Source organism: Melanotaenia boesemani, chromosome 20 (assembly GCF_017639745.1).
Source record: "Melanotaenia boesemani isolate fMelBoe1 chromosome 20, fMelBoe1.pri, whole genome shotgun sequence".
Classification (NCBI taxonomy): Eukaryota; Metazoa; Chordata; class Actinopteri; order Atheriniformes; family Melanotaeniidae; genus Melanotaenia; species Melanotaenia boesemani.
The window spans coordinates 26,535,914-26,552,262 of record NC_055701.1 but is presented as its reverse complement, the minus strand read 5'-3'; the positions used below and the strand labels follow the sequence as shown (position 1 = coordinate 26,552,262).

The 16,349-nt window shown below is 39.3% G+C and overlaps 1 protein-coding gene across 1 annotated transcript in view; it reads right to left on the bottom strand.

Moving 5' to 3' along the window:
* syne2b (spectrin repeat containing, nuclear envelope 2b) overlaps positions 1 to 16,349 on the bottom strand; it is a 154,724-nt gene that overhangs the window by 48,182 nt on the left and 90,193 nt on the right. Inside the window, exons 77-87 of the mRNA XM_041971377.1 lie at positions 14,470 to 14,688; positions 14,106 to 14,228; positions 13,155 to 13,270; positions 11,899 to 12,010; positions 11,545 to 11,679; positions 9,521 to 9,679; positions 8,645 to 8,839; positions 7,987 to 8,094; positions 7,701 to 7,901; positions 7,432 to 7,605; positions 6,055 to 6,186 (exon numbers count right to left, since the gene is read on the bottom strand). Of these exons, the coding sequence (XP_041827311.1) occupies positions 6,055 to 6,186; positions 7,432 to 7,605; positions 7,701 to 7,901; positions 7,987 to 8,094; positions 8,645 to 8,839; positions 9,521 to 9,679; positions 11,545 to 11,679; positions 11,899 to 12,010; positions 13,155 to 13,270; positions 14,106 to 14,228; positions 14,470 to 14,688 (1,674 nt within the window). The remainder of the gene's footprint in view (positions 1 to 6,054; positions 6,187 to 7,431; positions 7,606 to 7,700; positions 7,902 to 7,986; positions 8,095 to 8,644; positions 8,840 to 9,520; positions 9,680 to 11,544; positions 11,680 to 11,898; positions 12,011 to 13,154; positions 13,271 to 14,105; positions 14,229 to 14,469; positions 14,689 to 16,349) is intronic.

Below are 16,349 nucleotides of genomic sequence, written 5' to 3'. Positions count from 1 at the left end.
CACCATGAAGACGACTCCAGCCCCACCCGAAGGGCGGCAGCAAGAGCCCCCCACGGTCTTGGGGCACAGGTCCCAGTGGGCCAAGATCGGCAGCTGCCAGCCCCACCAGGGACCGGCCACCCAGGGCAGCCCAAGCGAAGGGCCCAGGGCCCCAGGAGCCCAGAGGCGGCCACCCCACCCCCCAAAGGCAGAGGGCCCGCAACATGCCTAGGAGGACCAGGCCCCCCCAGACAGCCACCCGGCATAGGCCAGCACACACCCCGATGTTCCAGCCGCACACCCCGGGAAACCAGTGCGCCATTGACCCCCTCCCCCCACCCTCCACCTACTCCAATCTGCGCTGTGCCGGGAGCCAGGCCACCTAAGTGGCCCCGCTCGTCATGCACTGCATGACATGCCCCCAAGGTGTTGTTTGTGTGTTGTGTTTCTTGTGTTTTTCTGCCTAAGCGCAAATAAAACTGAGAGGCGAGTCGCCATGGGGTGCATCCAAGGAGACCACTGAAAGGCCCCCTCCGCTCCACCCCGCATGACATGCACGCCTCCCAAATCCAGAGAGAGACAGAGAGAGCGGGAAATATGAGGGGTCTGGGCATGTAAGACCAGAGGGAATGGATGTTGAGCCTCTAGTGGCATTAGGCACCCCCGCTCCCCTGGAGGTCCCCCAGGGCAAGACAGGCCAGGAGAGGCCCCCATGACCAGGCCATACAGGGACCGTAGCCAATGAGCCGCCCACGACCCCAGAAGGTACCCACTCCCCACATGCCTAACAGGGAATGAGAGGATAGGGAGGAGGACAGTGGCAGACCCATCCTGAACATCTTTTGTCCTGTATAATGAGTTCTATGCAGAATTTTGAATTGTATCAGTTGCATATTTGAATCATTAGTAATTTTAAAGGTGTTTAAACATATCTGTGACCATTCATCTTTATTAAAGTTACTGGATAAGTCAGCCTCCCATTTTGTAGTTGTAAGACCGATTGAATTCTTCTAGTTTAGATAATAGTCTATATGTTTTTGATAATAGCTTCGGGGCATTGTGTCATGCCTGCTCCTCCTGCACCAGTACGCTCTGCTTCACCAGAATTCTGATCCCCGGTTCTAGGACTTCATCTCCCAGGACTCATCTGTTCCAGCTCATCGGACTTCACCTGCCTCTATCCTCATCAACCTAACAAGTCACACCTGTCCTCCGGCCTACTTAAACCCTCAGCACACTGCAGAACTTTGTATTGTCTTGTCACACCTTTGGTCTGTTAGAGCTCCATTAAAATCCTTCTCTCAACCAGCCTGCGCTTGTGTCCGACTTTCAGCCGATCCAATCTTACACATTGAGATTAATGAATTCTGCCACCGTAATAGGTAGCTGTAAGTTTAATTAATTAATGGTATATTTTTTTACTTATAAATTAGATTTAAGCTGGTGATATTCTAAAAAAAAAATTTGCTACTGATTCCATATTTTGAAGTGAGAATATTAAATGGGAAGAAGTTTCCATTTTCTATTATATGTTATTATATCTATTAACTGTTTTATTTCTTTATTTTTCCATTGAGTGAAATTGATCAGCTTTTTGTTTTGCAGGATATCAGGGTTGTTCCAGAGGGGTGTAAACTTACATGGAAAAAGTGAGGATTTGGTTATTTTTAGAAATTCCCACCAAGCCACTAAGGAGGAACTGATATTGATGCTTTTAAAACACTTATGTGTTTTGATGGTTGAGCTGATGAATGGCAGGTCAGAGATAAACAGATCCTCACACAATGCTTGCTCTTCATCTAACCATGATTCATCCAGACTGCTAGGTTTAAGCCATTTGGAGATATACTGCATCTTGTTAGCTAAGAAAAAGTGATTAAAGTTGGGTAGCTCCAATCCACCTCTATCTATAGTCTGTTGTAAAGTTTTTAGACTGATACGTGATGGCTTGTTTTTCCATAAAAAGTTTTGATATTTGTGAGTCCAGTGACTTAAACCAACTGGAGGATGGTTTAGTGAGTATCATTGAAAACAGATAGTTTACTTTAGATAGAACCATCATTTTAACTGTGGCAACCCTCCCCATGAGTGATATGGGTAAGCGCCTCCACCGTGAGAGATCATCCTCTATTGCTTTAAGTAGCTGGACATAATTTAGCTTTGTTAGTTCTGATAACCTGGGGGAAATGTTTATGCCTAAATATTTAATGTTTCCAGACTGTATTGTAGTATTGGGTGTGTTTGGTAGGTCACAGTTAATGGGCATAACAATAATCTTAGACCAGTTAATAGAGTAGTCAGATATTGATGAGAATGTGTTAATAAGTGTGATTGTCTGGGGGAGAGACGTCGGTGAGTTCTGGAGGAAAAGTAATACGTCATCAGCATAAAGACTTATCTTGTGTTCTATATTTTTGGCATGGATTCCTTTAATCTCTTTATTTTGTCTTTTGGCAGCAGCTACGGGTTCAATAAAAATAGCAAAGAGTGATGGAGAAAGCGGGCAGCCCTGTCTGGTTCCTCTCTGCAAACAGAAGCTTGGAGAGGTTTGATCATTGGTCTTCAAACATGCATTAGGTTGTTATATGATATTTTTATCCAATCTATGAAAGATGACCCAAACCCAAATTTGTTTAATGTTGCAAATAAAACTTTCCAGTTTATTCGGTCAAATGCTTTTTCTGCGTCTAAAGAAATTACTGTGGATTCCAGATTATGTAGAGTAGAATAATCTATGATGTTAATTAATCTACGCATGTTAGTAGAGGAATGTCTACCTTTAATAAAGCCTGTTTGGTCAGGATGTATTATTAGAGGGGTTATTTTTTCTATTCTTCTGGCCAAAGCTTTGCTAATTATTTTGAGATCTACATTTATTAATGAAATTGGACGGTAACTGGATGGAAGTGTCGGGTCTTTTCATGGTTTTAATAGTAGAGTAATATTGGCTAGGTTCATATTTGAAGGTATTTTTTGTTTTTCCCTTATTTCTAATATCATATTGTAGAAAGTGGGTGCCAGCATTGTCCAGAATTCTTTGTAGAATTCTGCTGGGTAACCATCTGGACCTGGAGCTTTATTGTTGGGCATATGCTGGAGAGCTTCATGGAGTTCGCCGACTGAAAGGGGGGAATCCAAGACAATTTTATTTTCATGTTTTAATTTTGAAAGATTGACGTTGCTAAAAAATTTATCAATATTGTCATCTGTTGTAGTTAGTTGTGGTTTATATAATGTTTTATAGAATTCTTTGAAAGTGTTATTTATCTTGTCAGGGTCGTGGCTGATGTTTCCTTCAGGATCTCTGACAGAGGAGATGGTTGTTTTCTCCTTGTTTGTTTTTAACTGATTAGCCAGGAATCTTCCAGATTTGTTGCCATGTTCAAAGTTCTCCAAGCGAAGTCTTTGCACCAAGAATTGCGTCTTTTTATCTATTATTTCATTAAGTTCAAGTTTAGCTTTCCTTATAGCATTTAGTGTGTGTTCTTCTGGGGAGACATGGTAAGCGTCCTCTAAGGATTTAATTATGAGTTCTAACTCTGAAATTCTCAAAGTTTCCTTCTTTTTCTTATGAGAAGAGAAGGAAATTATTTTCCCTCTCATTACTGCTTTTCCTGCTTCCCAAAGAACACACGCTGAAGTTTCTGGCAAGTCGTTGTTTTCTAAATATAAGGACCATTCTCTTTTGAAGTAGCTGATAAACTCAGGATCTTTAAGTAATGAAGAAATTAAATCTCCAGTTTCTAGTTGCTGGTTTATTGCTCTTGTTTCTCAGAGTGAATGATACTGGTGCGTGATCATTAATGTTAATAGGATGGATTCTGATTTCTGACATGTCATTCATGAGCGAGCTGCTAGTTAAGAAATAATCTAATCTAGAATAGGAATGGTGAACTGAAGAGAAGAAAGTGTATTCTCTTAGTGTGGGATGGTGAGAGCGCCAAGCATCACAGAGACCAAAATCCTTCATGTACTGTTTCACAGTTTCTGAGGATTTCCAGACTCGATGAGCTCCTGTGGTACTTTTTTTCTCCAGTATAATGTTAAAATCACCTCCTATAATTAATGTGTTATCTGAGTGAGGCAAAGAGGGAGTGAAAGAAGGAGGATCATCAACATTTGGATCATATATATTTGCAAAACATAACATTTTTAATAGATAATGTAACTATTATAAATCTGCCTTCTGGATCTATGATTGTATTATCTATGTCAAAATTTAACCTTCTATTAATAAGAGTTGCTACTCCTCTCTGCCTAGAATTATAACAGCTGAATACATGTGTGGAAACTGGGTTGTTGAGAGAAGATCTATTGTTGAGTTTAAAAAATGAGTCTCTTGGAGTAATATTACATCTGCTTTTATTTCTTGCAAACAATTAAAAATTTTTAACCTCTTTTCCCTTGTGCCAGCTCCACACACATTCCAAGAGACAAATGTGAGTTTGTTCATGAACCAACCACAGAGATGAGGCTTTATGCATATTACTGAAGCGTGTGGGCCTGCATCCCACTGCTTCTCCACATGCGTGCATGTGTATCTGCCAGCTGGATGTGACAGGGATGTATGTGCACTTGTGCTGTTCTGTTTGCATTCCTGTGAATCATGAAAAGTGCAAGTTAGTAGAGCCATTCTAACATTTTAGAATTTATTGTCCTGGATGAGCAGCCCCCCTGTCCTGTGTGGAAAACATTCACCGTTTAGCAACATGTGGTATCAGAATCAGTATTGGAGTACAAAGCTCCACTAACTGACAACAAACAAACAGAAAGCAATGAAGTGGCAAAGGAGGAACTGAAAACCTATGCACCGAAGGATAAACAAGGTGTACTAATGAGCTGGAAACAGAAAGCAACACAGAACACACAACTTAAGGAGCTACCAAAACAAAACTGGAAACAGAACTAAACATGACAAAACCAAGAACATAAACCATGATCATGACACTCAGCACTGAGTCCAGTTTTCTGCCGGTGCCATTTGGATCATGGGGTCAAAGTTTGGCGAAGACGTGGAGAACGCTTTGCTGGTTGCTGCACTGACAGGGTAACATCTTCTGGTGGAGGCAGTGTGATGCCAAAGAGGCAGCATCTTCCTCACTAAAAAAACAAGGCTTGTCCTCATTAGAGACAATCTTCATGCAGAGAGATGTGGAGAAGGGGGGATCCCATGTCTCCACAGTCTGGGACTGAACTCTGACCTAAACCCCATTCAACACTTAAGGGATCATCTGAACTGACTCTGAATTTTACTCTATGTAAAGGAGCAATAAAGGCCGTAAACATTTTATTACCCAAAAGCAATGTTACAACACAGAAATAATCCACCAAACATTTAATGTTTTTCTGCCAAGTTTATTACTTGGATTTTTTCTTCTTATAAGGCTCAGCTCAGGTCTCTGATATGGGCCTCCTTCTCTTCCTCCATCCTTCTGCTTCTGACCCAGATTCTGATATTAACTAAACTTTAAAGGACTTTTCAAAGAAGTCTTTTTGGCATTAATAAAGTTTAAAGAGTTATCCTTCACTGAGAAGTGAATTAAATATAAATAAAGCACATATGTTATTAAAACCTGAACATTGGAACTGAACAATTAACATGCTGCATTATGCAGCTGAATTTCTATGTAATTACCTCTTTTTTCTTTAATTATTCAGTCGTATGCTTGCTATCTGCTCATGTCTTCTTTTTTACCACATACACTTTGCTGACCACTGGATTATCTGCCACACAGACATCTGTTGTCCATTTTTAAAGAGCAAGATATGCACATCTGATTCCAAATCAGAACAAGAGGGCATAAAGCAAAATGAAATTTAGTTGGAGATCACTGCTCTGCTAATAACCCATATGAAAGCCAGGAACATCATGTCCCCCCTACAGAAAACAACCTATTTGGCGGTGTTTAATTGAACCAATTACATTTAGAGTGTATTGCACAGAGCACTGCATGGACCACACAGCCAATATCCTCCAAATGAGAAGAATGGAACATTGCAAAACGCACTCCATCCTCCACTCAGCTGCCTGGTGGTAAATTAGATGATCATAAGGAACACATTAAGAAAAAATACCTTGTAGACAGAGAGGTTCCCTGATGCCTGCTCCTCTGAGACATCATCCTCCTGCATGTTGGGAAATGAAGATTCAATGCTTCTCAGCTGAGAGTCCCACCAGATGCTGTCGTCCTCCCACTTCGACCACATCTGAAGCACATGAGGACGTTAAGTTAGGCGGGGTAGTAACTGTTAGAGTCAGTGCTGATACTTTGTAGGGACTCTTCTCTCTTGTGATGGATTTCTGCAGTTCCACCGGTCATATAATTCAGATTAAACTCAGTAACAGGAGGATGAACTCTGGTGGAAAGATTAAAATTTAGTGCATTAAGTTTTAACAGTCCTAAGTCATATTTGTGACTTTTATGCACCACATACACTGTAAAAACTAACAAGTTGGCTTATGTAAACATAAAAAAAATATTTTAAAAGCTTGAGCTAACTAGAACAATTTGAGTTAGTAAAACTTAAATGAAAAATAAATCTAAGTAAAAATCTTGGAGGTGATTAAATCTCTGTAAGTTTGAAATGATGCTTCACAAAATGTTGTTATGATTTGAAGTGCACCTTTCTTAGACTAACAGATTAACTTAAATTGTTCTCTCAGCCGTTTTGCAGCAGGAATCTGGTGCGGTTGTGGTTTTTCTAGCGTTGCACCACCAACCTCTTTGTTACAGCTGTACAGTTTTACCTTTGGAGGTGGAGATGCATTTATGTATTTTATTCTTCCTAAATAATGTAAGTGTTATTCATTATAACTAAACTAAACAGAGAACCTTTAGAAACATTTTATTTTTTAAAATTGGAAAATTGACAAACAAGTTGGCTTTACTTAAAAGAATTACATAAACATAAATTATATATAGTTCATTTCAAATGTTTTAACTCTTACTGAGAACATTAACCTTTTTTGTGAATTACTGATCAAACAAATACAAAAAAGACTATTTAAAAACTACTGGGGAGTTTAAACTGTTATTCAGCTTTCAGACTAAAAGTTGTATACAACCTCTCATTTATTGTCTTTAAATAGAAGTCAGCAGCATTGTGCAGCGATCCCTCCACCACCATCTTTACATGCTCTACTTATTTACACTGATTTAACTTAGAAAATATCTGACCTTTTGTAAGATGAGTGGTAATAACAGCTTGATTAAAATAAAGTTATATTTTCTAAATAAACATTATATTAAAGTCAATGTTACAATTTAAAGTGTATATTATTGGTTCGCATTTTGTGGATGTTGCTACATCTGTAGGTGAGGCTGGACAAATAAAAGTGGAACGGGCTTTAAACTTTCTAATGCTCACAGTTATGGGTTTCATGTAATCTTTCTAGATTAAAACATGTGATTACTTATTTTTTAAGTACATAAGCTAAAATAGATATCCTACCTGTAGTGTTTGCTGCATCCTGACGCCTTTCTCCAGCCCATGCCGTTGTAGTCGTACAACCTCGTCCTGCAATCCTGCCACTACACCCTCCCACCTCTGGAGGGCGCTATCTGGGACTTTGTTGGTCAGGTACTGCAAGTTGTGAATGCGTTGACCCAAGACCTGGAAGAATTTCTGAAAAAAGGTAGTTAAATGTTCAAGTTCAGATTATAAAAGCCTGATTTTGAAAGAAAATCAATCATGTTTCTGGTCTGTTTTTCCACACTGACCATGTGACTGCTTAGCTGCTGCTGGAGCTGAGTCCTGCTGTGGAGCTCCATGTCAGGTTGAAGAGCAAGGCGTTCAGAGCCAAGACTGAGCAGCTCCTGCTGGCTGTGGACCAGCCGCTCAAACTGCTGCTGCAGGTCTGCTCTGCTTTTCAGATCCTCACACTGCGAACGGACGCCACCCAGAACTGTGTCCAGCTCACCCTGCACATCGCAAGGACAAATACAGATTTTGGTTTAACATTCCCATGTTTGTATCTCAGTGTTTCTGCCAGCTAACATACGATACCTGCAGCTTTGTGGCCTGGTGGACAAGAGAGGCTGGCAGTTTGTGTTGGCCAGCCTCCTGCAGCAGGGAGTTTACCTGCTCAGCCTGCTGCTGCAAAGACTCCTGGATCTGAACACACATACACTGTTCACAGTAAAACTTTATGACAGTAAAGTTGTTAAATAACCTCTGATGACTTTAACTCCTCTTTGTCATGTTATTAATGTAGCAAAGTGAAATAGCATCATTACAAGGTTACATTATTTACATGTTACTGCAGTTATGTCCAGAAGATTATTTAAAAGAGTATTCAGGCTTTTATTGATGCAATACATAATAAATTTTAAAAACTGAGGAAAATACACATAAATTACAAATAACAGTTCCTTTCAGAGTACCTGAGGTTGCTTTCTTATGCCTTAGTGTTTTTAGTAATTGATTAGTAATTCGGTGGTCAGCCAGTTGGTTAGAGGTGAAGTTTGCGTGCAACTCTTTTAGATTTTAAGCAGAAAAAACTGGTTGAATGATAATCTGCATGCAAAAACTGACTTTTGGACAAACAAGAAAAGTTCTAATATTACATTTGGTGCTTTATAGATGAAAATACAGACAGCAGAAGAACTCCTGATCCATTGGTCTTGATTTGCTTCACCAGAATGCCACATTGCTGAAATCTGACCTGTTTCTCTGCAGAGTCCAGCTGGATGTTATGGAGCTCCTTCTCTTTCCTGGACAGTGCAGCCTGGACAACAGGGAGGACTCTGCACAGATCATCCACACACTGCTGACAGCACTCTGACCCCAGGACATGGCTGACCTTTGATCCCTGAGAGACCAGCTCACTACCCAGGTTGGCCAACTCTGCTGACAGACTCTGAAAATTAATAAAAGAAGCTTCTTACTGTGAGTTTGATTTACAATCAGTGACTTGATAAAAAAAGGAATTTTTAGTTCTTCACGTGTTTCTGAAAGTAAAATGTTTTTTTTAAGACAAAGATGTTTGAGTGTTAACAGTGTTGTAAAGCAACACAATCAATAACCAAACCAGCAGCTCAATAACTGGTTCAATCACAGAAGTATGTTGAGCTAAATGCTAATGCTAATGAAGTTAAAACAGGTTGTCATAGTTCCATTCAGTAAAAACAAGTTACAAACCATAAGACAGGTTACAGTACAGAATGTTTTCACTTCGATGTTGATGTTCCTGGAAAATTACCAGGACTTCCTACATTATCATCCAACCAGAACAAAAATTATTGTGTCACAGACCAGAGAACACCGGAGAACTTTTTTTGTTTTATTTTTTTATTGTTTCATCACTTTTTGACTTGACTTAAAGCAACTAAATAGTCAATAATTCTGACTTATATAAGCACTATATAAGCATAAATTCCTAATGAAAGGAAAAACAACCAGGTAGCTGTCTGAGAAGAATCCCCACATATGATAATCTTTCATTTTTCATTTCTTATCTTGATTTTTATTCTGTTTTTATTGTCTTGTTGTTATTTTTCATTTAAAATTTCTCCGATTCAGCATGATGAGGTTGTGTTACCTGCACCTGCAGAAGCCTCAGCTGAGCGTCGTCCTGGTGTGTGATCTCAGCAGGTGAGTGCAGCAGATTATGGCTGGAGGACAGGAACAGGGACGCTCCATGCAACACATGAAACAAGCTCTCATCAAGCACCTGATGGATGTCCTCCACATGCGGAGCCTGCAGGAAAAGTCAAACTATTGTATAAAGTTGCTGTTACAAGAGGATGAACCACACCTATCATCAGCTCACATCCTCTGTTCATTCACGCTTCGTCTTTCCAGCTTTTCTTTGTGTGATGTCAAGCATCTTGTGGTAGGTGACAGAAACAAAGATAAAACAAAGAAAAGACAACGTAACGGGGCGATCAGGTCTGAGCACTTTTAAGTCTAATCTGCAAACATGAGAACTTTGTCCCCATCGGTTGTTGATGTGTGTTGTCATGACTGACCTCCTGTACCATCTACCACAAGTATGTTAGCAGCGTTCACTCATTTCCAAACCTTCTGTTTCACTTTTCTGGATCAGAGTGAAGCTGAATGAAAGTTTTCTTTTAGCTTTATAGTTCTGTAGCTTATGGCAGGAAATGGGGAAAACTAGAAATAAGAAGTACCAAATAGCTTATAGTTATTTATTCTGCACTTCCTACCTGCTTAACTGCATTTTAATATCTATTACTTATAGTTTTATTTTTATTTATTCATTTTTAACATTGTGAATTTGTAGCTGCTACAGAATTTTGTTGTATTATTGTACAATGACAATAAAGCTTATTTTTCTTCTTCCTTATGAATGACCCTTTTCAGTAATAAATAGAAATTAATTTAGTCATATTGATAAAGTCTCCACAACTTCAGCCAGAGGTAAAGATTCCTGATTACATCGCTGTGTGAATTATACTGCAGCCCTGAAGTGTTACTGCACCGCATCACTATCGCAGCTGGATTTCTAAATGCTTTCTTCTTATTTCTTTTATATCAGGCATTTTTAAAAGTATATTAAAACTTTACAATATCATCTTAACTGCAAGCGAAAAATATTGGTTACTGTACCAAAGATGGATTTCCTCATTTAAATCTCTTACACTAAAAGTTGGAGTGGTTTCTACAAACCGTGAACCTGTGTTGACGCTCAGAGCAGCAACGAAAACATGTTCCCGTTAAAGGCTTGAAAACTGTGAAATAACTAAAACTTTTTAAGGCTTCAAAATTGTCACGTGCCCACGTTTGCCGTTAAAAACGGATGTCTGTGTTTTCTTTGAGGTGAAACTGTGGTTTGTTTTTTCTATTCTCAGAAATGATTCAGTTGACTCATCGTTTTCTACAATTTGCTGTCACTCACGGTTGAGTTTAGTTATTAATAATGTATATTCATTTTATTCATTTATTCATTTTCTAATCCTCCTGGCTCAGGGCTGCGTTGCTAACCACCACCGTGGAGCCCTTCAATTCAATTTAATTTAATTTAATTTAATTTAATTTAATTTAATTTAATTTAATTTAATTTAATTTAATTTACTTAATTGAATTTAATTTAATTTAATTTAATTTAATTTAATTTAATTTAATTTAATTCAATTCAATTCAATTCAATTCAATTCAATTCAATTCAAAGCAAGAAATTCCACGTACTTGTATAACCTGAGTCAGAATAAGGGAGTTTTAAACCAAAGAGATTTGAGTTGAACATTTTTTTTTAGTTTAGCCTCCATTCAGAGTCGACTGAATAAATCTGACACAGTCAGAGTGGAAGTGGAAAATTCTCACAATAGAAACATTTAAGTGGAAAATTAAATGTCAAAATTACTCTTTTGAGCAAATTTTCTTTTCTTTCAGAGCTCATCAGGTTTATGAAGATTATGTCCAACTACTAAATATCAAGAATTCATGTACAAGATAAATGAAATAAAAGCAGATTCTAAATTTTATGTGAAGGATGAGACTTCTAAGAAGAACATCCATCAGTTTCATGTGTGGTTGGAGAGGAAAACCACATCTTACAACTGACGTGTTCTCTGATAAACAGCCATGATAGCGTGTCAGCACCTGATTCAGAAGCTCTGCAGATGTGTGGCCCAGCTCTCTCAGCTGGCTGATGTAGGTCTGGAGCTCTTTCAGGTTTTTTGTACCAATCATGCGTCCTGCTGTTCCATCACTACCCTTCATAGATGAGTCTGTCACCTTCAAAAAGAGAGAAAGAGAGTAACATCAGAAGAAAAGTGGAAGACACACAAGTCTAATCAGGCTCTGCAGGAGTTCCCATAACGCCAACGGGACAACAAAGTGGCTTCTGCTCAAAGAAGGTGATAATCAAGCATGGCAAGAACACCGATTTTTCTTTTCTTTTTGTGTTTGAAAAGTGATAATCAAGCCCCTCAGCTGTCATGATGAAGGCCTTACCTCAGACAGAGGAAGCAGCCAGCTCTCCCCCACAGCGAGCAGCCGACTGTGAAGGCGATCCCACTTCTTCTCAGCAGAGTCCTCCTCCACATCAGCCTCAGCAGGAGGCCACCTGCAGCATAAATTAACACTGTGTGCCTTTCTCTCTATTTACTTTTATTTATGTATGTATGTATGTGTATATATATATATTATTCTTCCCAGATGAGAAAAATTATGCCTTGGATTGCTGGATAAATAACCAAACCAAAAGAGGAAGCATTAAATACTCTTGGTTTTATCTGTAGATACACTCCCCGTCTAAAAGTAAAATCACCACCTGAACTGAACTAATTCCTGCAGAGCGATTATCTTTCAGCTGCAACAACTTATTTAACCCCAACTGATGCAATGAGCAGCTTCCAACCATGTGGAAAGACACATCTGTGGTTGTAGAAAATACGTTAGCCTGTTTAAGAAGAATCAGATTATTTGCATAAAGCAGAGAAAACATTTAAGGAGATGCAGAAACTACTAAAACTGGGTTAAGAACCGTCCAAAGTATTATTATAAAGTGGAAGGATAGTGGGGAATAATCGTCTTCCAGGAAGAAATGTGGTCTGACAAACATCTTGAAATATCATAATGGTTTAATAGTGAAAGTAAGAACATTTCCACATGAACAATGTGAAAGAATTTAAGAGATTGGGATGGAAAAGCTGTGTAGCCATAAGAAAACCACTAATCAGTGAAGCTAAAGGAGAAAAGGATTCAGTTTGCAAGGGAGCATGAAAATTGGATTTAGGTGCAATGGAAGATAGTCACCCTGCTCCAGAATGATGGGAGCATCAGGGTAAGAAGATGCAGCCATCATGCCTAGTGTCTACTGTACAAGCCTGTGTGGGTAGTCTAGGATCTGGGTCAAGGGTTCTGCAACGTTACATGCCACTGAGGACAGCTGAATATACTGGATGAGCAGGCTATTCCATCTTCCCTGATGGCACGGCCATATTCCAAGATGACAATGCCAGGATTCACGGGGCTCAACAGACCACCACAGAGTCCAGATCTGAACCCCTTTAGAATCTTTGGGATGTGCTGAGGTCCATTATCAATACAAGATCTTGGAGAAATATTAATGCAAGTCTGGACGAAAAGACATGTGACATTGCAGAAGCTTATTGAAATGATGCCACGGAGAATCAAAGCTAAAGGAGGTCCAACCAAGTGAGACTATTTTGGACGAGCAGGGTATCATGTAAATAACAGTGTGTTACCTTGGTGACAGCTGACTTTGGTCCTCTAGCTCTGGGCTGTAGAGTCGAACTCTGCTGCCCTGCCTGGCGATGGCCTGAGTCAGTCCCCTCTGCTCAGTCAGCTCCTGCTCCAACTCCTATAAAACAAACAGCATTCAATCAAAGGCCACTTTATCCACCTCACCTGATTCCCTTGTTAAAACAAACATCTAGACACCCAATCACATGGCAGCATGTAGTCATGTAGGCATGGTCATGATGACCGTGTTCAAACTGAGCATCAGAATGAGGAAGAAGTGGGATTTGAGGGACTTTACACGTGGCATGGTTGTTGGTGCCAGAAACTGCTGATCTACTGCAGATCAGTCCAGAAATCTTGGTGTTATTTTGGACTAAGTTTGAACAGCCATATCAAAGCTATAACCAAATCATTCTTTCACCACCTAAAGAATATACTAGAATAAGAGGACTAATGGCTCAACATGATTTAGAAAAACAGAGCAGCTTTAGGATGTGGTGGAACAGGAGATTCTCATCATGGATGCAGCCGACAAACCTGCAGCAACTGTGTGATGCTGTCATGTCAATACGGAGCAAAACCTCTGAGGAAGGTTTCCACCAGCTTTCTGAATCTATGACACCAAGAATTAAAGCAGTTCTGGAGGGAAAAGGGGTCCAACCAGGTACTAGCTATTTATACATGTAAACATATTCCAACATAACTTAAAAATTTTCAATGTCAGTATCACTAATACAAACATAATGTGTCATATGAGTGCCTTAGATTAATGTTTTTCTTTGTTTTTTCTTTTTTTATTTAACGTAAAACCAAACAAGAGTTTTGTAATAAAAAAACAAATCAGCAAGTTTCCTGTTATGTTGTCCAGTCGTTTTAATGATTAGTGATGGCTGGAAAGTTTCAGAAAGAGTTTAAAATAGGAAATTTATGAGGCAGTCTGTGGAGATAAGCACCTTTTGCTGCTGCAGGCTGCTCTGTCTCAGCAGTTCATTTCGTGGTGAGGAGAAGATCTCCTGAACACTGCTGCTGCGCTTCAGCTTTAACTCAAGGTGGTGCTCAGCTGGAGGAACGGACTTCTGAGAAAAACAAATGCAAAGATTCATCATTGTACAATAAACGTGTCGTATCAACAAACTGGCAACTCCCTGACACACTGGATGAAGTGGCTGGAGTCTAATGATTACAGCCTCCAGATTTGAAGATGACATAAGTCATGCAGCTTCATCAAGCTAAGATACACTTGTAAACCCTTTCAGGGATTTAGGAGGCAGTACATCCAAACAGGTGAACTTTTTCTAGATGTTAACATCGACTGACTGTGGGGGCGTGCTCCAGTGTCTCTTTATCCCCGGACATCTTCTCCTCTTCATGTCGGTCCTGTAGCCTCTGCTGGAAGGAGAACAGGTTGGCCTTCAGGAGCTCCAGCTTGGAAGCCAGAAGCTCGGCTGCCTCTTGCTGATTCAGCTGCAGCTGGTCAGCAGCAGGACCAAGTGCTGACAAGCTGGCGACCTTCTCCTCAATCTCCAGGAACATTTCCTAAACATCAGCACATAAACTCATCAGCTCATTTATCTTTCTTCTCCTTTTTTTCCTCATTAGACACTTTTTTTTCAAGGCTGGCTCCTAACTAACTAACTCCTTGATGTTTTTCAGTCTTTGTGCTCCCGACTCCACAGCTCTCAGAAACTGGGCTGATAATGATAAATGTTAAAAATCATCCATATCTAAAATAGTTCCTTTTGAGGTAAACAGGACTCGAACACCGTGAAGTGTTTTCTTTTGTCTGTGTGAGACTGATCCAGAGGTGATGCTTCTTTGCAGGCCTACCCTAAACGGCCTGCAGAGTGTGTTCATCCGGTCTGTCTGCCAGACACACCTGTGTTTAGCTTTGCATTTACTTTTCTTTACATTTTGCAGCCTCAGTTTCTTTGTGAAGCCACAGTAGAAAAACAATTCAGAGTCATTAAGTTTAGGAGGTCAGTTTCAACAATGCATCAGAGGCCCTTCGTGTATGATGTGTAGGTCAGAATGAGGCGTCTCTCACTGAGGTTTGAATTGGATTAGAATAGGAAACAAGTTCTCATCTTTGGCCACAAGCTTCATTCAAATGTGGACAGGTTAACCTCTGAAATTTTAATGCAGGCTTAAGTTACACTCTCAGGGTCAGCAGAGTTCATACTGGGAGAAAAACTAAGCAGGTCATTGGCTGAGGGGATAACTAGCTCCCTGTCTATCAGATTTATAAGGTCTTGCGTGGAGAGCAACATAAAGAAAGTTTCACTTCTAATATGATGGATGTTCCTGCCTGAACACAGGTGTATAAATGGATTTTATAAAATAATATGAATACAAAGACAAGTTAAAACAACACGAAGAAGCAGGGCAGCATTTAGTCTGATCTTTGCTAACTTGGCGACCACCTCTGCAGCCACACTGGTTAGTTTTTGTTATGCTGACTAAATTTCTGTCCTTTCTGCATGTCCACAGTTATAGTTAGAGATGAGGAGGATATGATGCGGTCATTCTCTCCATCTTCTCGCTCTTCCTCACATCTGAAGGGTTGGTTTCTAACTGACAAGCCTGAAGCAAACTTTATAAGTTATAAAACCAACCAGCAAAGTTACTGTAATAAATGAACCTTTGACCCAAGAACAAGATGCGTTCTGTTCTGTAAAAATGTCTTGATTTTTCTAATAGTTCTTCTGCTACTAATTGATAAAGTATTGATTTCCTTTGATGTTAAATCAGAATAAATTGATAATTCTGGCGAAATAAATTGAAAATAAATAAATTAAGAACACAACATCAAATTACTCAGTTATTATGTCTGTTTTATAAAGTCAAATTAAATCTAATTTTGGTTATTCCTAATAAAATATACACCTGCAAACAACATTAAACCCCAAAATGTATTTAGTCATATTTTACCTGCTTTTATAATATCTATTTAATACATTTTTATAGTGAAGCTCACAGTGTCAGCTTCTGGCATAGCTACTTAAAAATACTACTTCAAAATAAAAAGGTTGGATTAAAAACAACCCTAACTTTAATATTTGACTGATTTCAAAACAGAGGTTACAAACCAGCACTGTTAAATTAACTTAATTTATTTTTGTCAGTGCATCCATTCCCTAATTTCAGGCCAGGACCAATGAGGAGAAAATTGTCATCACATTGTTGGTGTGTTCTTGAAA